The 25,120-nt window shown below is 37.9% G+C and overlaps 1 protein-coding gene across 1 annotated transcript; it reads left to right on the forward strand.

Moving 5' to 3' along the window:
* The first annotated feature begins 354 nt into the window (after positions 1-354).
* SPIC (Spi-C transcription factor) lies at positions 355-12,355 on the forward strand. The gene is made up of 6 exons (XM_065921020.1): positions 355-403; positions 2,351-2,376; positions 2,944-3,037; positions 4,703-4,815; positions 6,318-6,426; positions 11,928-12,355. The coding sequence occupies exons 2-6, from the start codon at positions 2,374-2,376 to the stop codon at positions 12,353-12,355; spliced, it is 747 nt and encodes a 248-aa protein (XP_065777092.1). The 5' UTR covers positions 355-403; positions 2,351-2,373.
* The last annotated feature ends 12,765 nt before the right edge of the window (positions 12,356-25,120 follow it).

A 25,120-nucleotide genomic window follows, 5' to 3' on the forward strand; every position in this document is an offset into this window, starting at 1 on the left:
CTTGAAATTTAATTTTCCAGCTTTTACAGAAGAATAATTTTTTTAAAAAAGAAATATGAACAAGGGTTGTACAGATCAGAGGTGCCCAGTCGGGTTGTGTGGGTCCCGGGGCCACAGCTTAATGCTGGGTGCGGTGGGGGTTCATGGGGCTTGTTCTAATAGTTTTGGCCCACAGTATACAAATAGTCGGTGCCACTTCAAAATAATAGCCCCTGGTGTCTACTGGCCATATCATGAAAGAGAAATAATGAAGGCACTGTATCTTTTAAAAAAAATCCCCTTTTGTAGCACTTCCTTAAAAACAGCTACTTAATGCAACTCTGTCAGTGAGCTCCTGACAGTTCTGTCCTAACGATTCTGACATTAATGAAAGAACTTGGTAAAGGGCTGAAGTGTCTTCCTGGTAAGTGGTTTAGTTTATGCTTTTCAAAACTCCTTGTAATAACTATTAATTTTCTTTCTTTGACCTAATGAGTGTTTCTCATTGACTGCCTGTTCTGGTACTAGACATATTAATCGATTGAACTGATCGATAATGTTTTCAAGCTTTTTTCCTTCCACTTGGGTTTGCTTCTTTAAAGACTCATGATTGTTTGGGGAGATATTTTAGTCAAAGGGAGTAGTTTCATGTAAGTATTTAATTCGAAGTACAGCACTCACCTAGATAGGTATTTCCTTGGGTGCTTATGAGTCATAATTAATTGAAAGTTATTGATATGGCCTTTAAAAAATACCGGTACTGGTAATAGCCATTAGAGATCATAGTTCAAATTATTTATGGATTTTTTTTTAAGTTTTTGCTAAATTTTTCAACATCTTCCACATTGAGAAGCCGTATTTTTTCCCAACCTTATTGAGATATAATTGATGTATAACACTGTGTAAGGTGTACAATATGTACATGTAAACTGACACCCATGTAAACTGGGAAAGGATTACCACCATAAGATTAGTTAACAGATTCATCACCTCCCATAGTTATCGTTCGTAAAGGTTTTTCTTCTCACGTCAGTTGCTCAGTCGTGTCCTACTCCTTGCGACCCCGTGGACTGTTGCCCACCATGCTTCTCAGTCCATGGGATTCTCCAGGCAGGAGTGCTGGAGTGGGTTGCCATTCTCTCTTCCAGGCGATCTTCTCAACCAACCCAGGGACTGAACCTGGGTCTCCTGCATTGGCAGGCGGATTCTTTATGGCTGAGGTCTTTTAAATGACATAGTGATTTCAGAGAGCAGAACAGAATTTTGATGTTTGACATATTATATTGATATGTTATGGATATGTTTAGCAATAGTATTAGAGTGTATCATCTTACGCAAGGTTAAATATTAAAGAGAAAGCTCATTGTGTTTGTAGGATAAATTCTAAAAACTTGTATACACAGTGTGGTTTGGTGTGCTGAATTGAAATGATAAGCAATGTAGATCCACCACCCGCTCTTTCTTATGTGGATTTGTTTGTTTCGTGTGGTTATTAGAACCGAAAGTTTTAAAACATTTAATGTGGGTCAGTATGGCAACTATTTAAAACAAAACTTACTTTATAGAGATAAGAAAGTAGATGTAAAATTATAGACCAGGATTCTTAACGTAGGATTTTTAAGTCTACAGGTGGGTTTCATAGAGTACATTTTATTTGTAAATTCACATTTTGTGAGAGAAAAAACATGTCTTTGACCAGATTTTCAGAAGTCTGTATGACGCCAGAAAGTTAAAAAACAAAATCAGTGTTATAAATGGACAGCCTTGCTAAGGTTAAAAAGATTTTCATTTCCAGAACTTTTAAATACTTACAGGAATTTTGAAATACTTGACATACTTAAATATATTCAAACTATTTCTGTATTCTCATGTTAAGTGGTTTGCATGCTTAACTCTGTTTAGCTATTGTATTTATTTTTTTAATCTCTTTTTCTAATTGAAGTATATTTACTTTACAGTGTGTTAGTTTCAAGTGTATAGCAAAGTGATTCAGCGATACATATTTAGCTATTTTAACATTTAAGAAATTTGGAGGACTTCCCTGGTGATCCAGTGGTTAATGCAGGGGGCCTGGGTTCAATCCCTGGTCAGGGAACTGGATCCCACATGCTGCAACTAAGACCCAGTGCAGCCAAATAAATAATAAATAAATAAATATTTTTTAAAAGAAATTTTATAATGATAGAAAAGCAAACATAAATCTTCATAGGAAATTTTTGTAGAAAGGAAATTTGTACTCATCAAAATTCAGATGGTACTTTTGATTTATATAAGGTATATGCAGAAAATATTTTAAGTAAAGTCTTTTTTAATTCAGAGGCAAATTAAATAGAAACACTAATTTTGTTTTATATATATTAATTTCTTTCAGAATTGTCAATTTTTTAATGAAGCATGGTAAGTTGACATTTAAAAATCATCTTTACTTTTCCTCATTGGATTAATAAGGGTATGAGATGGTTGCAATATGTTTTAATTTTAGGTCTTGGAGACATGCTTTTGAAATTAAAAACAATTCATTTTTTAAATAATGAGCCCGATTCTGTTTGATAAAACATGCTTTCTCGATCCCTTTTTCTAAATCAGTCTTCTGTTATATAACTGACTCCTTGCTAAAAATTTATAAGACATTAAATACCATACTATAGAATAAGCACTGGTTTTAGATACTATATTGTAGCGCAGTGGATCTCAGCCAGGCTTGATGTTGTCCTCCAGGGCATAGTTGGCTATATTTGAGATATTTTTGGTTGTCACCAGTGGGATTGACACTGGTATCTAGTGGGCAAAGACCAGGGATGCTGTTTTGCACGCAACAATGCATAGGACAACCCCCTACAAAAGAGACAGTCAACCAGAAATGCTAATAGGTTGTGCTGTGGTTGAGAAGCCCTCTTTTACATAGGCAAAATTAAGTTCAATTGGTAATTTCCTAACTCCAGAGTCCGGCCATTGTTCTAACAGGCTTGTGTTGAACAAGACAAGCTGGGTCAAGCATTTGAAGATGCTTTTGAAGTACTGAGGCAGCATTCAACTGGAGACTTTCAGTACTCCCCAGGTAAAGATGTCAGTCCCCTTCTGCGTGTACATCAAATGGCCTGTTGGTCACATACTCACACATGAGAATAATAACCCGAACAGACAAGATCCTTTTTACCCAGTGCATCTAGGATCAGTCCCAAAGGCAGAAATCAAACAGGATTATCCACCTTAAACAATTTTTGTTAGTTTTGTATTTTATTACTGAAGCATAACTGATTTATAATATTAATTTCAGGTGTACAACATTGTGATTCACTCCATTATAAATTATTCTAAGATAATAGCTATAATTCTCTGTGCCGTACAACATATCTTTGTTGCTTATCTTTCTCATACATACATTGTAGTGTGTTTATCCCATACCACTGAATTGTCCTTCCCGGCTTCCCTGTCCCCTTACAAAGCCACACATTTGTTTTCTATGTCTGAGAATATCTTTCTGTTTTGTCTGTATTATTTTTTAGATTATTACTTTGTATTATTTTTTAGATATCACATATAAGTGATATCATCTAGCACTTGTCTTTGTCTGACTTACTTCACTAAGCATAATGTTCTCTAGATATACCCTTGATGCAAGTTGCAGAATTTCGTAGTTTACGATTTAGTAATGTTCCATGTATGTATACGCCACATCCATTTGTCTCTTGATGGGCACTTAGATTGTTTCTCTGTCTTTACTATTGTAAACAGTGCTGCTGTGAACTTTGGAATGCATGTATCTTTTTGAAATTAGAGTTTTCATTTCCTTCAGATATATATCTAGGAGTGGAATTGCTGAATCTTATGCTAGTTATTTTTTTGAGAATCCTCTATCATGTTTTTTTTTTTTGAGAATCCCTATCCTGAATAGGGGCTGTACAGATTTGTATTCCCACTAACAGTGTACAAGGGTTCCTTTTTTCCCACATTCTCTCCAGAATTTTTTGTTTGTAGACTTTTTGATGATGGTCCTTTTGACCTGCATGAGATGATATCTCACTGTCGTTTTCATTTGCTTTTCTCTAATAATTAGCACTGTTGAGAATCTTTTCATGTGCCTATTGGCCATCTCTATGTGTTCTTTGGTGAAATGTCAGTTCAGGTCTTCTGCCCATTTTTTGATCATTTTTTTATATTGAGCTCTTCATATATTTTGGAGAGTAACCTCTTGTGAGTCACATCATTTGCAAATGTTTTCTCACGTGTTGTAGGTTGTCTTTGTTTTGTCGATGGTTTCCTTTGCTGTACAAAAAGTTTTTAAGTTTAATCAGATCCCATTTGTTTGTGTGTGTGCTTGCTAAGTATCTTCAGTTGTGTCCAACTCTTTGAGACCCCAGGGACTGTAGCCCACCAGTCTCCTCTGTCCATGGGATTCTCCAGTCAAGAATATTGGAGTGGGTTGCCATGCCCTCCCTCAGGGGATCTTCCCGACCCAGGGGTGGAACCCACATCTCTTATGACTCCTGCATTGGCGGGTGGACTCTTTACCATTAGTACAATCTGGGAAGCCCCCCATTTGCTTGCTCTTTGCTTTTACTTCTTCTACATTAGGAGACAGATCTGCCTATTCTCTATCCTAAATAAATTTAGTGTCTCACATATAAAAGTGCCACAATCAACCACCTAAGCATTTATTATCACACACACACACAAATATAAAATTTGACCTTGTCAGTTTCTTTCTCTGTTTTTAAATTAGATTACAAAAATTACCTGGCTTTTATCAACCACCGTCCTCATATCAGAGGAAATGCCAACAGCTGTGGTATGCAGCCTGCAGAGGAACCCGTCTATAATTGGAGAACAGTAATAGTGAGTACTTTACCAGGAGACTGTCATCCCTCAGTAACAAGCACATGTCCTATTACACCAGCCTTCCCTTGGTGTATGCTAGCTGAAACCAGCTTAAAGACGGCACTGACTGAAAATGCTCACGTGGGGCCACCTGAGGTGTGAATTTGGCAGGCAAGTTGGGGGCTCATCAATGCTGTCAAGAAGGAAACTCCCCTTTATCATTGCTCTTCATCTGATTTCAGACAGGTCTGAATGATTCCCTAAGGAGGAGGTATTTTAGGGTTCTCATGTCAGTGCTTCTCCTCAGTCCATCCAGAAAACTGCAGAAAAGCTATGATTCCCCTAAAAGCATTCCCTGTACTGGCTTTACTTACAATCTGTGTTAACCTGCTTCGTTTCCCCTCCCAAGCTCAGGGCTAGCTATGTATATTGCACCAATTCATTTCTCTTTTAGCACCTTCTGCAAATGGAAGTGTCCCTACCATCTCTCCTTCTGTGTATTCTTTTGCATTGTTTTCTTTTTTAAAAAAATTATTATTATTATTATTATTATTATTTTGGCTATGTCATGGCATGTGGGATCTCATTTCCCCAACCAGGGGCTGAATCCATGCCCCCTGCTACGGAAGTGTGGAGTTCTAACCACTTGACTGCCAGGGAATTCTCTGCATTGTTCTCTTGATGTATCCATTTTATCAAACAGTCTTAATATAGTAGAGTATAAATATAAAGTAGCCATTTTTTTTTCAGTCATTAACTTCAATCATGGTATGTCAAATGTCCCTGTAAATTGTACTGTCAGGGTCTCTCCAACAAGACATTTCTTTTAAGAGGGAGTTTTGGTTTCACTTTAATTTCTCTCACCTCCCCTTAGGGTTAGGTAAATTATAGGATGCTTAATATTTTAGTTGCTAGGGCAACGCTACTTCCTCTTCAGAGTCTAACCCCAGCATGCACTGCACAGCCTCTTGGGGTTGGGACCTCGTTGCCTGCTATATAGGGATGGCTCCAGTCTAGCCCCTTCTGCCCTATCTTTTTGCCACATGTAATGGTGGACGCTCAGGCCCTTCCCTCCTGCCTCCTCTCTTGGCTCTGCCCTCCCGCAGCTGCCACCTGTCTCGCCTTGTCTCGTCTTGCCTCGATGGGCATCCAGTTCAGGAATGGAAGCTTGTCTTCCCTTTTTGCTGTCACCTCCTTTTCTACTAATGACTCTTTTGAATCTTTCTTGCTGGTCATTTTCAGGGGAAAGGAGGAAAGTAACCCACTCTCCTTTATCAGCGGGAAGGGAGAATACAGAATTCCTCTCAATCTGAGGATACTCTCAGAGCATCCTCTGTTGCTTGGCATGCTCTGTATATGGGTTTGATGCTAGCTCTCTCCTGGGAGACAGCCACTGAAGGCAGTGCTCTTCAGGTTTGAGAGCTGGTGAACTTTCTTTTTGCCTCAGATTTTGACTTTGGCCACCAGTTGGTGGCCGCACAGAAAGTCCCATTTAACATCTTGATACATTATTTATATAGAACAGTTCTGCGGACCTCTATTTTGAAGGAAACATTCATCAATCTCTGCAGAACATCCCCGAAAACCAGCTGGTACAACCTGCTCTTCTCCAGCAAAAGGGAGGAAAAGGTATGTGGATATATCACTCCTTGCAAAAGAACCAAGTCTTTATCAAAGCAGCGTTTAGGGAATTTCATATCTGAGTTTGGAAATGACTTGAAAAATGTTCTTTTCTCACAACTGAGAATAACTTAACTCTGACAGACAAAAGACTCCAAGCTGTTTATTTTGAATGAGCTTCCTTTTGCTTCATAGAGATGTGAAGGTGCAAAGTGTCATTCCCTCAAATAAATCTGTGTTCAAGTATAGGGTGTAAGGAGATTTCCCTGGTGGTTCAGTTCTTAAGACTATAGTCTCGATGCAGGGCTCACAGGTTTGATCCCTGATCAAGTAGCTAAGATCCCACATGCCATCCAGTGCAGCCTAAAATAAAAAAGAATAGGATGTAAGATATGGAGAACAAGTTAGTGGTTACCAGTGGGGGGAGGGGGTATATAAAGGTAGGGAATTAAGATGTTATTATGTATAAAGTAAGATACAAGGTTACATTCTACAACACAGAGAATATAGCCAATATTTTATAATAGCTTTAATTGGCATATAGCCTTTAAAAATGGTTAATCATTATATTGTACACCTATAATTTAAATAATATTATCCATCCTCTATACTTCAATTAAAAAAAAGAATAAGGTATATAAATTTTAGGTATAGAAGGGATAAGTTTTCCATAAATTGTGTTAGCAATCTTATTCCAATTGTGAAGCCCTAGGGATAGAAATCATCTTCTCTATTAAGTTTTCCACAAAAAACAAGTTCCATAATAATAACTTTATTTCATAAATTTGAAATCCCTATTTCATAAATTGAAAGTGATCTCATCTAACAGGTAAGCAAAAAGTGTTAAAGTAGGCTAATAACTTGTGTTGGCCAAGATGTGGGTCATGCATTATTTTTTTTTTTCACATGCATTATTAAAGGGGGTATAAACTGGTATAGTTTTGTAAAGCAATTTAGCAATACCTGCCAAAATTTTAAATGTTCCTGTCTTTCGATTCTTAGTGACTCTATGACTCAGTGGTTGAGTGTGAAGTCTGGGTTAATTATGTGAGCCTGGCCAAATCATTTAACCTTCTGTACCACAGTATTCTTATTCAAAAAATAAAGAAAAGCAAATAATAATAATTGTACACACATTGTAAGATTGCTGTAAAAATTAAGTTAGAAAACCCACATAAATCACTATGCTTATAGTCTAGTACTATGGATATTTCCTCAAATACCTTAGGTGCATATGTGTACATAAATATGTATTAGGAGGTTCCTTGCAATGTTGTTTGTGATAGTATACACCTACTAAATACAAAGACATGTAAAATGCATCACAACTTTATACTGCAATTTAAAAAATGATACCTTATCATAGCTAAAATTAAATTTTGTTTTTTAAATTTATATTTTTAATTTTTTAATTGAGGTGTAGTTGATTATATTATATTAGTTTCAGGTTTACAACACACTGATTCAAAATTTTTATAGGTTATACTCCATTTAAAATTATTATAAAATATAGGCTATATTCCTTGTACTGCATTAATATATCCTTGTAACTTATTTTATACATAGTAGTTTGCACCTCTTAATTTTCTATCCTAATCTTGCTCCTCCCTCCTTCCCTCTCCCCACTGGTAACCACTAGTTTATTCTCTATATCTGTGAGTCTTTCTATTTTGCTAATATTCATTTGTTAATTTTTAAACTTTTAAATTTTTTTTAGATTTCACATATAAGTGATAACATACAGTATTTGTCTTTCTCTGTCTGACTTTTCATTTTATCATAATACCCTCTAGGTCCATCTACTTTGTTACGAATGGCAAAATTTTATTTTATTTTTTTATGGATGAGTTATATTCAAATGTATGTGTATATGCATCTTCTTTATCCATTCATCTATTTATTCACACTTAGGTTACATCCATATCTTGGCTATTATAAATAATGCTGCTATGAACATTGGGATGCATGTATCTTCAAATTAGTGTTTTCATTTTCTTTGGGTGCTGGGTCATATAGTGGTTCTTTTTTTTTCTTTTGGCCACTCCATATGGCATGTAGGATCTTAGTTCCACAACAAGGGATGGAACCTGAGCCCCCTATATTGGAAGCACAGAGTCTTGACCACTGGACTGCCAGAGAAGTCACTGGTAGCTCTAGTTTAAGCTTGTTGAAGAAGCTCCACACTGTTTTGCACACGGCTTTACCAATTTGCATTCCCACCAACAGTGCATAAGTGCTGTTTTTTCTCTGCATTCTTGCCAACACTTGTTATTTGTGGTCTTTTTAAAAATTATTATTATTGCTTACATATTTGGCTGTGCCAGGTCTTAGCTGCAGCACGTGGGGTCTAGTTCCCTGACCAGGGATCATACCTGGGACCCCTGCATTGGGAGAGCAGAGTCTTAGCCTCTGAATCACCAGGGGAGTCCCAGGTCTTTTTGATGATAGCCATTCTGATAGGGTGAGATGATTTTCATTGTGATTCTGATTTGCATTTCTCTAATCAGTATCAACGTTGAGTATAAGAAGATTTTTATGTGCCTATTGGGGCCATTTGTATGTCTTTGGAAAATTGTCTATTCAGGTCTTCTGCCCATTTTCTTAATGGGATTGTTTATTTTTTGATATGGAGTTGCTTGAGCTATTTACATATTTTGGATATTAACCATTTATATCATTTGCAAATATTTTCTCCCATTTGCAAATAAAAGTAGATTATCTTTTTGTTTTGTTGATGGTTTCCTTTGCTGTGCAAAAGCTTTTGAGTTTAATTAGGTCTCATTTGTTTATTTTTGTTCTTATTTTCTTTGCATTAGGAGATAGATAAAAAATATATATATATTGCTGTACTTTTTGTCAAAGAGCATTCTTCCTATATTTTCTTCTAGGAGTTTAATAGTTTCTGGTCTTACATTTAAGTCTTTAGTCCATTTTGAGTTTATTTTTGTAAATCTATGAGAAAATGTTCTAATTTTATTCTTTTACATGTTCATACTTAAAATGATTTTAAATGAATATTTTTTGAGATAACTAATTTTGTTCCCTTGAAACAGTATACTGTATTCTAGAATTATAAAATCTTACTATGCAGTAATACTCTAATCCAGAAAGGAATAATGTAAAATATCACATAAGTAAAGTAAATCTACTGAATATTACTACTAAATATTGAATAATGGTAGTAATTTAGTATTAGGACAGTAATGCTTCTACCTCTGTCACATTTTTTTTTTTTAGCAAACTTCTTTTCACTGATGTTTTGGGTCTTTGCAATTAGGGAAAATATAATTTACTATTTTCTGTTTTTAGAGAAAACTTCACCCACCTGAAGCAGTGATACATTTGAAATAATGAAATTTCTAAATACTTCAAGAATTCATTATTGGGAGACTGAGTGACTTCACTTTCTTTGTTTCTGTAGTTCCTTTTGCAGAAGCAAATGGCAACCTACTCCAGGGTCCAGGGGAGAATCTCACGGACAGAGGAGCCTGGTGGGACTGCAGTCTATGGGGTTGCAAAGAGTGGGACATGACTAAGTAACTAACACACACACACACACACACACACAAATAGAACATATATAATTATTAAAATGCAAAAGGGCATACTTTAAGTATTGAAGCAGAATGAGCTCTGAATACCATTTTGGTTTGGGTTTTAATCCTTTGTAATTCCATAACTCAAGAGTAATAATACTCATGAAAATTTCAGATGATTCAGAAGTATGTGAAGAATGACTGAAAAAATGTTCTTTCTTCCCATGCTATCCCCCAGAAGTAACTGTTGTCAACACTTTAGTATTTCCTCTATCTATAGCTAGTTTCTATATGGCTCAATGATTTATTTAAGATATATTATACACTGGAAAAAGTACAAACTACTATACTAATTTTCACTTTTAAAGGATAAAGTATTAGTTGCTTGGCTGTGTCTGACTCTTTGCAACCCCATAGACTATAGCCCGCCAGGTTCTTCTGTCCGTGGGTTTTCAGGCGAGAATCCTGGAGCGTGTTGCCATGCCCTTCTCCAATATGCATATGATTATGCAAAAAATAAATTATTTTCTAGAGATATGCAGACTAGATTGAAATTTTTACTTTCAGTTTGTGCTTCTGTTTGGATTTTTTTTTTATCATATACCTTTATTTTCAAAACATAAAAGTTCAAACATCTTTTTTTTTCAAAATTGAAAACAAACTTTAAAAGATGAGGATCTATTATAATTGATTTGACCATTGGATGACAGCCAGAGAGATTGTTTAAGTCTGTGACTTTAATTCATAATGTGTTTTTTGGTAAGTCCCTTTCATTTCTCAATTCATAAACTCAAGATAATAAAACACAAAAGATAATCTTTGAGGCTTTTGGATGAATGATGACCGATGTATGAGTATTACACCCCAGAGACTATTTAAAGCAGTTTGGGAATCCACTCTTCTACTTTCTCAAGAGGAAAATGGAATTTGGCCATGGAACTTTTCGCTACTGACAGATCTGGTGGGACATGGTGTTTATAGGCCAATCCAGAAGTCATAAAACGGGTTGTCACCTTTGCTCTCCAGTCGACCAAACAAGCAAAAATCACAGCAAATCTTCTCAAAGTTTCCTTTCTAGTTACTCTGAAATATAAAGGGCTGTGTTCCTAAAGAGATTAAAAGCTCTGGCAGTACCATTTTATTCACAGCAATGAAAAACATCACAATGCTCGTTGTCGTTCCTCATTAATAATGTCAGAATGTCATGAAGATATTTTGGCATTTCAACTTTGCTTTTTTTCTATTTTTTTCAAGTAATTATGCAGAACCAGAGTTAGCATTTTTACATAAGTCTATTACTGATTTCACTTGTATTTGCACATTGCTTTACATTTTACAAAACGCATTCACCTTCTTTACCTCATTTGACTTAACTTACTTGAATAAAGCTGCTTCAAATGAGTTGCCTTTTGGACATGTCTTTTGAGACTTCTCCTTTAAAAAAAAAACAACTATTTGTCTGTGTCGGGTGTTAGTTGCTCTGTGGCATGTGGGATCTTAGTTCCCTGACCAGGGATCAAACCCACATCCCCTGCATTGAAAGGCAGATTGAAAGGTGGTTAAGGTCTTAACCACCAGACCACTGAGGAAATCCTGAAACTTCTCTCTAGAACCACTAAACTTTGTAGTACATTTTGCTCAGTCCTGTCCTGTAGGCAGTTTAACATAAAACTAGAAGTCAAGATTTAACTGGAAAGAAAGGCCACAGAGACTGGGGTAAAGCGGCCCCGTGCTTCCCTTTTCCAATGAGGGACTACAAAATCTTGGACAACTTCCCCAACAAAGAAAGTTTCATTTGAAACTGCAATAGGCCAAGTCCCATAAAACGGTACCATAAATACATTCTATGAGAGTGAATAGGAGGAAACCAGTCCCAGTGGACTTTCAGTTCTGTATTCACTCAACAAATCCTTCCTGAGGAGGTGCTCCGTGGAGGGCCGTGGTGAAGTGTGACGCTGTTTTCCTCTGTTTTAGGCAGGAAGAAACTCCGACTGTTTGAATACCTTCACGAGTCCCTGTGTAATCCAGAGATGGCATCTTGTATTCAGTGGATAGATCAAACCAAAGGCATCTTTCAGTTTGTATCAAAAAACAAAGAAAAACTCGCCCAACTCTGGGGAAAAAGAAAAGGCAACCGGAAGACCATGACTTACCAGAAAATGGCCAGAGCGCTGAGGAATTATGGAAGAACTGGGGAGATCATCAAAATCCGGAGAAAGCTAACTTACCAGTTCAGTGAGGCCATTCTCCAAAGACTGTCTGCACCTTATTTCTTGGAAAAAGAGATCTTCTATTCACAGTATGTTCAACCTGATCAAGGATATCTCAGTTTAAATAACTGGAATGCTAATTATAATTATACATATGCTAATTACCATGAGCTAAGTCACCCTGATTGCTAAATATACTCTTACATTTCATAATTTTCTGACATCAGAAGTCCCTACAAGTTTTAAGATTTTTCTCTAAAAGCAAATACTGAAAAAAAAACCTTCATGATTGCTATCTTTTATGACATAGCATATAATCTATACTAACTTGGTGAGAAATTTTACCAGTGAACAGCTCTTTAGAATGATTGTCCCATTTGAAAGTATAGACTAAATGTCCTTCCTCTTACGAGTAACTATGCAATTATTTCTTTCTAGGTTAATAATACCAGTGGAGACCATTTGATTCGCACATTGATTAAACATTATTTTCTTGTCATACATTCAGACCAAAAAAAAAAAAAAAAAAGAATAACTTTGGCATATATTCAATAGTTTTAGCAACAGAACAAAAACTGATTGCCTGTGATGGTGTTCCTGCTAAATTATATTCAGGGATTTAAAATTTTCAGTGGCTAAAACTAGAACTATTATATGATCCAGCAATTCCACTCATGGGTATATATCCAAAGAAAATGAAAATACTAATTTAAAAAGATACAAACATCTCAATGTTCAAAGCAGCATTTTATTTTATTTTTTTTTTGCTGCACTGTGGCTTGTCAGATATCAGTTTCCCAACCGGGCCTTTGCAGTGACAATGCCAAATCCTAACCACTAGACTACCAGGGAACTCTCATAGTGACATTATTTACAATAGCCAGGATACGGAAGCAACCTTCTAGCTGACAGGTGAATAAAGAGAATGTGGTGTGTCTATATAACTATATATATATATATATACACAGAGAGAATATATACACACACTCAGCCAAAAAGTGAAATCTTGCCATTTGCAACATGGATGGATCTTACTGCGATAAGTCAGGCAGAGAAAGACAAATACTATACGTTATCATTTATATGTAGAATCTAAAAATTGAAACAAAATTAAGTAGAAACAGACTTAGAATAAATTAGTTACCAGTAGGGGGAGGGCTGGGGGGAGGGGTGCAAGATAGACATAGAGGATTAAGAGGTACAGACTACTAAAATATAAGATAAAAAAGATACAAGAATGTAATGTACAGCACAGGGAATGTAGCCAACATTTTATAATAGCTTTGAATAGAGTATAACTTAGGAAAATATTGAATCACTGTGTAGTGCATCTGAAACTAATATAATATTGTAAATCAACTATATTTCTATAAAATAAATAAAGATTTAAAAAATAAAAACTTCAGTGACTATCCTCTGCACCTTGGACCTCATGGTCTGTAATCCTTCGGCACTAAAGAAACGATGGTCTAAGGAAAATGTCACCTACAAACTCCAAAGCTTACACTTACCACAAATCATTTCCTTGCTTTTCTCTCTTGCTTAGGGGAGATCCAGGAGCTAAAGTTTCTTGCTCTCCTGCCACTCAACCACAGGGAGGTGCTCTTGCACCATTAGTTCTCGAGCCCAGCCCTGGCTCATGATCTCTTTCCTTGAACTAGCCCAGCTAGAGGCTGAAACAGTTGAAGCGGGAGGATGGGGGGAAGGCTTTAATAAAAGATGGAGGCTTGCAAATAATAAACCCAGGAGTGGAGCCAGGATGTGGGCAGTCTTGCATGGAAGCTGTCCCATAAGAAACTCTCAGAATAAACTCTTTGTTTCTTACTTGCTGCTTGGCAGGTTTTTTAAGTCACTTCAGTCGTGTCCGACTCTTTGTGACCCTATGGACTGTAGCCTGCTAGGCTCCTCTGTCCATGGGATTCTCCAGGCAAGAATACTGGAGTGGGTTGCCATGCCCTCCTCCAGGGGATCTTCCCAGGTTCTTTACCACTCCCGCCACCTGGAAAGCCATCTGTATCACCATGAAGCAAGAGAGCGTCCTAGATTAAATGGGCCATCTTCAGTCTGGGCCAGGAAGGCCTGGCCAGCAGGTCAAGAGCTCCTGGGAGCTTGCTGCCTTAGATTTGCAACACTGCTGTGGCCATATCGTGGTTAGTACTCTGCATCGTGTCTGGCATTCCCAGTTTCCCCTTTTCCTTTGTGCCGTCCTGGTGCCCTTTCTTCCTCAGGAAAAGAACATGGTAGATCCCAAGTGACTAAGTGGACACTAACTGAATATTGGCCATACCCACATGTCGTGGGTTTGTTATAGACAACCTGTGTCTTCCAACATCCCTGTTGAAACGTAATCCCCGTTGTGGTGGTCTTTGGGGGTAGGGTTTTGGAGAGGTGATTAGGTCATGAAGGAAATCTCTAATGAATGGGTTTAGTGCCCTCATAAAAGAGATGACAGAGTTCCCTTTCTCCTTCCACCCTGAGAGGATAGTAGGGTGAACCAGGAGGCAAGCCCTCCATAGGCACTAAATCTGCCAACACCTTGATGGACTTCCCAGCTTCCTGAACTATGAGAAATAAAGTCCTGCTGCTTATCAGCCATCCAGTTTATAGTATTCTGTTAGAGCAGCCGGGACAGACGGAGAAAGTTCCCATTAGTGCTAACCTCAAGGTAGGACTCGGCATTTCCACTCCGTCTGCCTTTCTAATTTGGATGTGGATGGATTTTAAGGGCAGAGGGTACACAAAATAAAGAACTGCAACACGAAAAGGGAGTGTGTGTTCTTTGTCAGGCAAGGACAGTGAGGCACCCCATGAATGTTGGACATGTTCCACTTCAAGAGTTGTCAAGATTAGCCCTGACTTACCCAGGCCTTGGACTCATCAGCAAAGAGCTCAAAGTGGAAAAAGAATCAAGTGTCCAGGTATTTTGAGTAGTGGGTCACATGATCAGAAATCCCAATATGGAGGGCCCATGAATGTTTGAATGGTGATCTGATGAGTTCATCATTGGCACCAAAGAAATAGATGTGGTTCAAAATAAGATATTTGCAAACTGTGTTAAGAGCAAAACTTTGCGCGGTGTTTGGATCTGCTGTCAGAAGTTTTATTTTCAGGGGCTGTAGTGAAGATTCAGGCGCTAGTGAAGATTCTGTTTGATAAGCAAACCCTTCCAGGATGTGTTGTGATGGATTAATCAACGAAAGGCAAGTGAGTTGATGTACCACTTATGAACAAACTGTTAACAAACTGATTTTCCTATAATGACCATTTCATGATCTGGGTATGAACAAATAATACTTTACATAACTATGAAAATAGTTCACCCAGATCATGAAATGGTCATTATAGGAAATTCAGCTTGTTAACTTGTAATTTTACATAAGCAATTATAACAAGTCATGTGATGAAAGATCACATTTATGAGTTTCAGAGTCAGACTGATATCTTTTTTAAAAAACTATTTATTTCTCTGGCTGTGCTAGGTCTTAGTTTGGGCCCTTGGGATCTTTAGTTGGGCCATGACAGCTTAGTTGTGGCGTGTGGGATATATCTCCTGTTAAACCTAAGCCTCTTGCACTGGGAGCATGGAACCTTAGCCACTGGACCACCATGGAAATCCTGAGTCAGACTGACATCTTTTGGAACATTTTGTTTCTTCTAATTAACTCAGTAAAATCAGGGAGATCAGTTGGGATGCGCTGGGCTTCAAATAACAAAAAGCCTTGACTCAAACTGGTTTAACATTTGCTATTGACAATACCCTTCTTTCTGGTACTGACTTTTGAAGCAGTAAGCTCCCTTGAAGCTAACTGAAGTCAACTTGGACTCACTGAAGTATCCGCTAGGATTTACTGAAAGGTATAAGATTGCCTAGGGCTTCCCTGATGGCACAGTGGTAACGAATCCGCCTGCAGTGCAGGAGACGTGTTGGATCCCTGGGATGGGAAGATCCCCTGGAGGAGGAAATGGCAACCCGCTCCAGTATTCTTGCCTGAAAAATCCCATGGACTGAGGAGCCTGGGGGGGGGCTACAGTCCAAAGTATCGCAAAGAGTTGGACGCGACTGAGCGGCCGAGCACGCACACATGCATTAGACTGCTAACAAAATTTATGAGAAGACTGGAGAACAAGCAGCCAGATATAAAGCCCCAGACCACATCAAAGATCTGGCCAAGTGAGGACCTCACTGTCACCAGGGGTCTCGGCTTACATCCTCTCGCATGCCACTAAACAGAGCTGGCATAGATCACTCCTGCCCCCAGCAACTACTGCCGCACCTACCACTGCATTCTGCCCTCCCTGCTTCTGTGCATCGCTAGATCTGTATTTGAAATCTGGGATGGAAAACTTCCGATTGGCTGAAGCTTGGTCATGTGTTCATGTGTGGCTGCAAAGAAAGCTAGAAAAGTGATTATCTGGAACTTTCAATTCTTATACTGGGAGACTGTTTCTCATCCTGTTGAGACTCCTTAGGTCAAGAATTCCCCAAACATAGCAAGGGGTTCAGAAAGTGGGCAGCCAAAAGAATGACAAGCGTTCATTAGAATTTTAAAGTACAATAACAAGGATCAGAGCATGAATGGTTTGATTTTAAAGACCTTTGCCCTACCTGGCTCATCTCCAAAAACACTCTTTGTTCTTAGTGCTTCTGTGGTCGTAGGAATTTAAACAGTTTCTAAACAACTTTTCCTTATCTTTCTGAGAAGCAATTTCAGCATGTTATTTAAGTTCTCTGGGTATCAAGTAAAATTGTGACATATTTCTATAACTGAAGCTGATCTAAGAAATTAAAGCCTATGATTTGTAGCTTTTACAGTATAGGAGGCTTCACTCATATCTGTTTTCCTTTGTTCAGGAAATTCTTAAAATGTTCCAGTTTTATGATTTAGTTTCACTGAGATTGTTGGAAGAGCTCAAAATAACATAATCGGCCAGTTACAAGTATAAAATATTACTGATATTCTTTTCTCAAGAGCATTTTGTGGTTGCCAGAGCTGGCTCTGAGGATGTGAGGAGTATATTGAAAGCGCTCAGGGTTCAGTGGTGCTATAAGACCAGCTTTCAACCAGTGATGGTTGGGTGTTGTTCGATACTTACCTCTGCTTCTTCACCTCTTAGTTGGAATAATGCTGAAACGTGTTCTTAGACTTCCCTATTCCCCTAATTGTGTTTTCTGGAACCACCTCTCAAACTACTAACATTCACATTCTTGTCTCAGTTTTTGCCTCTGGAGGAGGGAGAGGACCCAACACAAGCCATAAACTAAATCAAATTACTTAGGACGCTCAGTTTTATAACTTCATAGCAAGTTTAACATTTTTAATCTCTACAGGTGTAAAAATGTCTTCATTTTCTTTTTTCTTTTTTTTTTTTTTTTGGCCTTGCCTGTGGCTTGCGTGATTTTAGTTTCCACACCAAGGATTGACCCAATGCCCTCAGCAATGAAAGCATGATGTCCTAACCTGCCAGAGAATTCCCTCTCCTCATATCTGATTTTTAGTTTGACTTCGTAGAGCATTCAAGGTTAAAAAAAATTGTTCTTCTGAGTTATTAAACACATGTATGTAGCTTTCAGTTTTTCTCCATTTCTAATATAATCTCCTTTCTTTCCAAGCACCACCCCCAACCCTGCTTTCTTTTTCCTATTTGCTTTTTCTTCTGTCTTATGTTTGTGACTTTCTTCCAATATCTGGTGATTCTTGTCTCTCCACTAATGTGTAAGGCACTAAAAATCACTTTTGGGTAGAACTTGCTGGCTATGAACTTCAACATGGTTTGGCTGGCAACTGATTATTTCTCAGGGGGTCCCAAGTATCATCACCTGCAAAAGAATCTTCCTGAGAAGAATATTCTTAGGGAGACAGAAAAGGCATATTCCTGATTCCTGGGGTTTTCAGAACAGGTTGAATAAGGGCCTAGAGAGCCCACAATTCAGTAAGCAGATATTCCCTTAATATTAGTATTTTCAGCTTCACACTTAACTCTACCTTCCAACCTAAGTTGGAGCCATGCTAATCCAATTTCTCCACATCATAAATCTGTGATCTCCTATTAGATAGAAGAATTACTTTTCTGGATGCAGGACCTGGGATGCAATTTCTCTTTTTAAAGACTTTCAACTAATCACTCTGTTTTCAATTCTGTGTTGCTCTCTGCTTTCCCAGATAACTGGAACCTCCAAGTTTTGGACTTCTCAAGCAGAGACAAATCAACTTTGTTCTTATATTTCTTCTTTGTGGTCTTTGAAGTTTTCTCTTCTTGGCTAAGGTAGTTACTGCGCCTCCACTGAATCATTTCTGGGTCTGTTTCTAGTCTGCTTTTCCTGTTGGTTCCATTTCTCTGTATATCTGGTCATTTTAAATCGAATGTAGTGTTTTTCTCACTCTAGAACTGAGCTTTAACAAGAACTCACAGAGAGGATCCCTAATCAATAGATTCTCTTTTGCAGAAATTCATTGTCCTTGGTGGCAGTTGATATTATTTTAGAATATTGTAAGCAACAGATGTGGTGGAGTCTAAATCATATGATGCCAAGCTTCAGGTGGAAAACTGCATTTTCAGAGAACAGAGAACTTCAGAAACCAAGAAAAGGGAGACTAAATTCAAGCTCTTGTTTTCCTTTGCATTTGAATTTCAGGCATTGAATGTGAAAATTTATAGAGATTCTGGATGATATTATTTCCCCCAGAAAGGATTTCTCTTAGTTTTGATTAGAAGATAGGTTGGGAGCAGATCACCTTAATTCAGTCAGGGACTCAGCTCATACAAGACTGGGTTCCAGTCTTTATAATATAACATATTTTTTATACTATCTTCTAAAGTATATCACTGTACATATGTTATACTTACATCTTAAGGTTTCACTTTAAAAATTCTGTTGTGTGATTTTAGAAAACAAATCAGGTAATGAGAGTTTTGTAAACATATGCTTTTCAAACTGTATGTATTTACTTCCCAGGAATAATAGAAAATGTACCATGTTGTTGGAATTTGGTATTAAGCTATAGGATTAATGTGCTACTTTATTCTGAAAATAAATTAAACTCACAGATAGAAATGATAAAAATAATTATTTTTTGTTAAAATAAATTTCAGGGCATTAATGTTAGAATACAATGTTTCCATGAATTCTTATGCTAAATCATAAAGTGATTTTTCACTTCTGGTGGATTATCTCAGTTTACGTACCCTAGTAATCATTCTCTTTGAACTTTAGGGAGAAGATTTGAGAAATGCTGATTACATTTAATCTTCCTTTCTTTTGACAGTGCCACCCTGCATGTGGGATCTTAGTCCCCAACCGGAGATTGAATGCACCCCCTGCATTGGAACCCGGCAGTCCCAACCACTGGACTGACTGCAAGGGAAGTTTACTTCCTCTTTTTTTCCCTCTGATGGTTTGGAAATTTGAAACATTACATCCTAGACATTCAGTAATAAGCAACCCCATTGATTTTTTTATCCATCTATTTAAGCACTCTCATTCATGACCTCTGATTTACTTATCCTTCTTGTTTATACTTGTTTTATCTTCATTTATCAAATATACCTTTATGTGTCTTCATTGTCTGCTGATTTATAGACTTTTGGGGACGCAAATGGGTGCATAAACTATATCTATTTTTAACTACCTATTACACTATTTTACTCATTGTCATGTTAGGTAAGCTTATTTTGAGGTTTTCTTCAAAGACAGTGACATGACTTATTAATAATTTTGTATGGCACTTTTCTTAAAATCACTGGGAAATCAGCCTAATCTAATACAAGGTTAGATAATCAACATAAGAGACATTAGGAGCCCTTAGGCCATCTAAAAGGAATAATTATATTGCCATACTTTAAAATATGTAAGGCACTTTCAAATACAAAGGAAACGGTCAGTTTCTATGCTATTTGGTCCCAAGAAATTAGCATTTTCCCTATGCAATTTTTTTCAGAGGCAAAAACAACCCGACATTATAAATGGATATTTTTAGAAGTATTTATATGTAGGGACCACATGATATCACGATGATGTAAAAACATTTTTGTAGAGTAAGAATATCCTATCATGTCCCCTGAGTGGCAGAAGGAATATGTCATTCCAACCCATAAAAATATTTTTGCTATCTTATTACCTCCATACTAAATAACTTAATCAGATCATTTGACTCTGTGGAGTACAAGGAGACTCATTATGGTTGCAATAAATGAGAGAACTTTAAAATTTATTTCTTGGATTGCATATAACTTTTGACAAGGGGATTGTGGAGAGGATATTGTAGAAGAAAGGAAATCACAAATAAATTAACTAGGTGAAAGTGTTATAATGAGGCTCATGGCATAGAAAATATTATTCTCATAATAAAATAATAAAATTTAGGGGTACTAAGCCTTTTAAAACATGTGTGAATGTATACCAAGCTTAGAAAAGACTATGTTTGAATCTTCAGTCTTGGGCAGTGACTTAAAATTTTAGACACTCAACTTATTTTTTGTTATAATGTAGATATTTCTCTCAAGGCTATCCTGAGGACTAAATGACCTACCTATATTCACCTCATCTAAAAGTAGCCCCCAATATAACTTAATATCGTGTGTGTGTGTGTGTGTGTGTGTGTGAGTTGCTCAGTCGTGTCCAACTCTTTGTGACCCCTTGGACTGTAGCCTGCCAGTCTCCTCTGTCCATGGGATTTCTCAGGCAAGAATACTAGAGTGGGTTGCCATTCCCTTCTCCAGGGAATGTTCACAACCCAGGGATAGAACCCGGATTCGATCTACCGCATTGCAGGCAGATTCTTTACCATCTGAGCCACCGGGGAAACCCCTGACTTAATCCCTTATTGATGTTAAAAAAAAAAAAATGTTTTGAGCCACTTGAAAATATAAACTTCTAACGTGTACATAATAAGTCAGATGACTATGTATAGAATAGTAATTTTATTATGACTTCCAGCTCTGACTGACCTTGGGCAAGTTCTTTACCTATGAACTTTGGTGACATCCCCGGTAACATGTGAAAATTTATGCTGACACAACTCAAATGCCTATTAGTAGAATTCAACACACACATATGGTTATGATATATTACACCTTGTATTAGATTGCTAAAGTTGTTGTGACAAAGGATAGCAAGCTGGGTAGCTGTAGCAACAGAAATCTATTGCCTTACACTTCTGGAGACTAGAAGCTGGAAATCGAGACATTGTCAGCATTGGTTCCTCTGAGGGCTGTGAGGGAAGGATGTGTTCTTGGCCTGTCTTTTTGGCTTGTAGATGGCATCTTCTCCCCGTAATCTCCTCGCATTATCCTCCTTCTATGCATCTCTCTGTGTCCAAATTTCCACTTTTTGTAAGGACACCAGTCATATCAGATTAACGGCCCATCCCACTCCAGTGGCTCAATCGGTAAAGAATCTGCCTGCAATGCAGGAGATTCAAGCTCAGTCCCTCGGTGGGGAAGATCCCCTGGAGAAGAAAATGGTAACCCACTCCAGTATTCTTGCCTGGAAAATCCCATGGACAGAGGAGCCTGGTGGGCCATAGTCCATGGGGTTGCAAAGAATTAGACACAACTGAGAAACTGAGCATAGTAAACATAGCCTGCTCCAGTGTGAGTTCATCCTAATGAATTACATCTGCATGGACTCTGACCAAAAGGTCACATTCTGAGATGCTTTGGGGTTAGAATTGCACCATAGGGATTTTGGGGAGACACAGTCAACTCATAGCATAACGATGTAGAACTTTGTACTACCTATCACAACTGTATAAGGTTGAATATAGTCTTACACCTTCCAAAGTATTAATGAAAAATCTCTTTTAGATTAAACATTTACTCAAAATGTTGTGCAGTTTAAATGTTGTGCATTTAGGCAGAATACCCAGTCCAGGGAAAAACTGAGGGGAAATAAATTGAAGGAGTAGGAAAGCTGAACGTGGCAGGTGAATCTGACACTGGCACGTGGTGTGGTAACCTTTCTATTTTGCCTCCGCCGCGTGTCCTTCACGTTAGCTCTCGTGGTCAAGGTGCCCGAAACTCTTTCATCTCCTACCTTGCAGATTTCATTTCCTCCCCTCCCAGGTTCTCTGTCTTAACTAGACCCCTACTTTAACAGCTGTTCTTGTCCCAAAGATTTCAGTGGTAATTAGTTCCTATTAACTGGCAATACACTTGTGGATATGATGACTGATTAATGTTTATTTCTTCTTTTTTCCTTTATTGACTTTTTAGATGTTTTTGGAACCAAATATATACTTCTAATCAACGCAATATATAAACAATTGGGAATAATTTTAGAATAAGATACTTTATTTCATGAGAATATTAGAAATAAAGCTTGAGTTAGGGACTTTAGCACTTTCTTACCCAATACTTACTCTATAGGATTACCCTTAACCACTTGGTCAGGGACCCCTTTGATCACCATCTTTCCCTTCACAATGGGAACTGCTTCATTTTTTGTTTCTGGTTATACACACAAAATCCGTAATAGTCCAACTTGTAATAATAATTCAACTAATTCTTACAATAAGTTCATAAAATAACAAAAAGAAAGGCATAATAACACCCTTTGAAAAAATCTCCTTCCAAATTTTTTCTATACATTTATAGCCATGCACATATTTTACACATGGGGCCATATGTTTCTAATAATCTCTTTGTACTGAAGAATGTAGCATGAACATACTTCTTTGTGGCCAAAAATAGTTTTATATTATCATTTTAACATATGCATGCATGCTAAGTTGCTTCAGTTGTGTCCAACTCTTTATCACCCTATGGACTGTAGCCCTTCAGGCTCCTCTGTCCATGGGATTTCCCAGGCAAGGATACTGGAGTGGGTTGTCATTTCCTCCTCCAGGGGATCTTCCCAACTCAGGGATTGAACCCGCATCTCTTACACCTCCTGCATTAGCAGCTGGGTTCTTTCCTACTAGCACCACCTGGGAAGCCCATCATTTTAATAGCCACTTGGTATTCCTTATGTGGCTATGCCATGATGTATTTAAAACAGTCAGCCTCCAGTCTTGAACTATGACGTTTTTCAGAAAAGTTTCCAGATTTCACACCAATGTTTGCTTCTTTGTTAGGGGCCAGCCTTTTTAGGTTCACACTACAAGTTTTTGCAATGAAAATAGAAACCCAAGGCACTGACCCCTGAACCATAACTCCTGTCAAGTCACATCCTGTGCAGAGTGCTACCGTTTTTCCACTGTGAAACATTGCTTGAACAGAGTCTCAAAATAGCCCTCCCTCTTTTTAGCATGCCAGCGTCTCACTTGTGTTATCCGGCCCTCCCAAAGTGGCCAGCAAGAATTCTCAGCTCCTCGGCCTCGGAGTCCCTCTGTCCCCGTGCCAGAGCAGACTTAGCAATCAGAGCAAACGTCAGGGGAGCTGTGGGCAGTTGGAACTTTGGGAGAGCGAGTGGGAATGCAGACGTGTGGAGCTGGCCAGCTCCCTGTCTCCACCCGCGGCAAGAGATCTTGGTGTCGTGCATAGAGGCGTTCTGAGTTGGGGATAAAGGTCAGGGGTACAGGCTCATGGTGTGCCTGAAACCCAGCCTAACCAACTCACATTTGTCCTTGCTGTTATCTATAACTGACAGAGCAGGTTTAGGGAGGTTATAGATTTTTCAAGTCTTTAATTCTCTAATTTTCACTAGTAAAACTAAAAGAACATGAGCTTCAAAATTAGACTAGATCTAATTAGACTAGATCAAGGCTAGATCTGCCCCTTACTATTCATGAGACCCAAAACTTCAGGCCCTCAGCAAGCACTTATTAAATAAATATGTTGCATGGAAGTCTGCGAATGTCAGTTTTGCCAGCTCTAAAATGAGGATGATAATCGTACCAATTCACAGGGCCATTGTAAGGACAAACTGATGACTGCACAATTGGCATATAAAAAGTGCTCCATAAATTACAACTGTTACTTTATTTTTCTCAGAAGAAAAATTAGAACTCTTCTTCCCAGAATCCTTTTTATAGTCCTCTCACCAGATTCATTTGTTGAAGAAGTTATTAAATAGGTACCATGATAAGTATGGGGGAAGTATATTAAATAAGACAGTGGCCAGGGGTGCAATCTAGAAATATCTATTCATTCATTGAACACATTTATTTATTTATAAATATTAACTAATTAATTAATCAATTAGGCTGTGCTGAGTCTTAAATGCATCTTGATTGATCTTTAGTTGTGGCATGTGGGATCTAGTTCCCTGACCAGAAATCTATCCTGTGCCCTATGCATTGGGAGCTCGGAGTCTTAGCCACTGGACTACCAGAAACATCCTGAACACTTGCTTATTCATTACTTTTTAGTCAGGTACAGATCACGTAATCTACCTCCAAAACACTTTTCTGTGTTTTCTTACTTCCATCACCATCGTCATCCTATGGACCACAGCAACAAATTCCTTGCTATTCTCTCTGCTTCCACCATTGTCATCCTATGGACCACAGCAACAAATTCCTTGCTATTCTCTCTGCTTCCATTCTTGAATTTTAAAAACCACTTCACATCCAGAGTGATCTTTTAAGGGTGTAAATCAGATTGTGCATTCCTTTGTGAAAGCAAAAAATCCATTTAGAATCAGATGCAAATGTGTTACCTTGGCCCACATGGCCCTACGTGACCTGACCTCTTCCTACATCTCCAGCCTCAGCTTAGCCTACCCCCATCACTCTTCCCTTGCCCCTACATCCAGTCTCAGTTCCTAGAACAATTTTGCACATGGTGTTCTTTCTGTCTGAAAGGCCATCTCCTTGGCTCTTTGGATGACAGGCTTCTTCTCATGCTTCATGTATCCATCAAAGATAACATTTTCAGAGAAGGCATCCTTAATGGTCATCATTTATTCCTTAACACAGCATCTTGTTTATTTCCTTCTTACTGCTTTTTACAGTCTATACTTATTTTATTTTCTATCTTTCCCACTAGACCATAAGCCCCAAGAAGGCAGGAGCATTG

Source organism: Muntiacus reevesi, chromosome 1, assembly GCF_963930625.1.
Source record: "Muntiacus reevesi chromosome 1, mMunRee1.1, whole genome shotgun sequence".
NCBI lineage: Eukaryota > Metazoa > Chordata > Mammalia > Artiodactyla > Cervidae > Muntiacus > Muntiacus reevesi.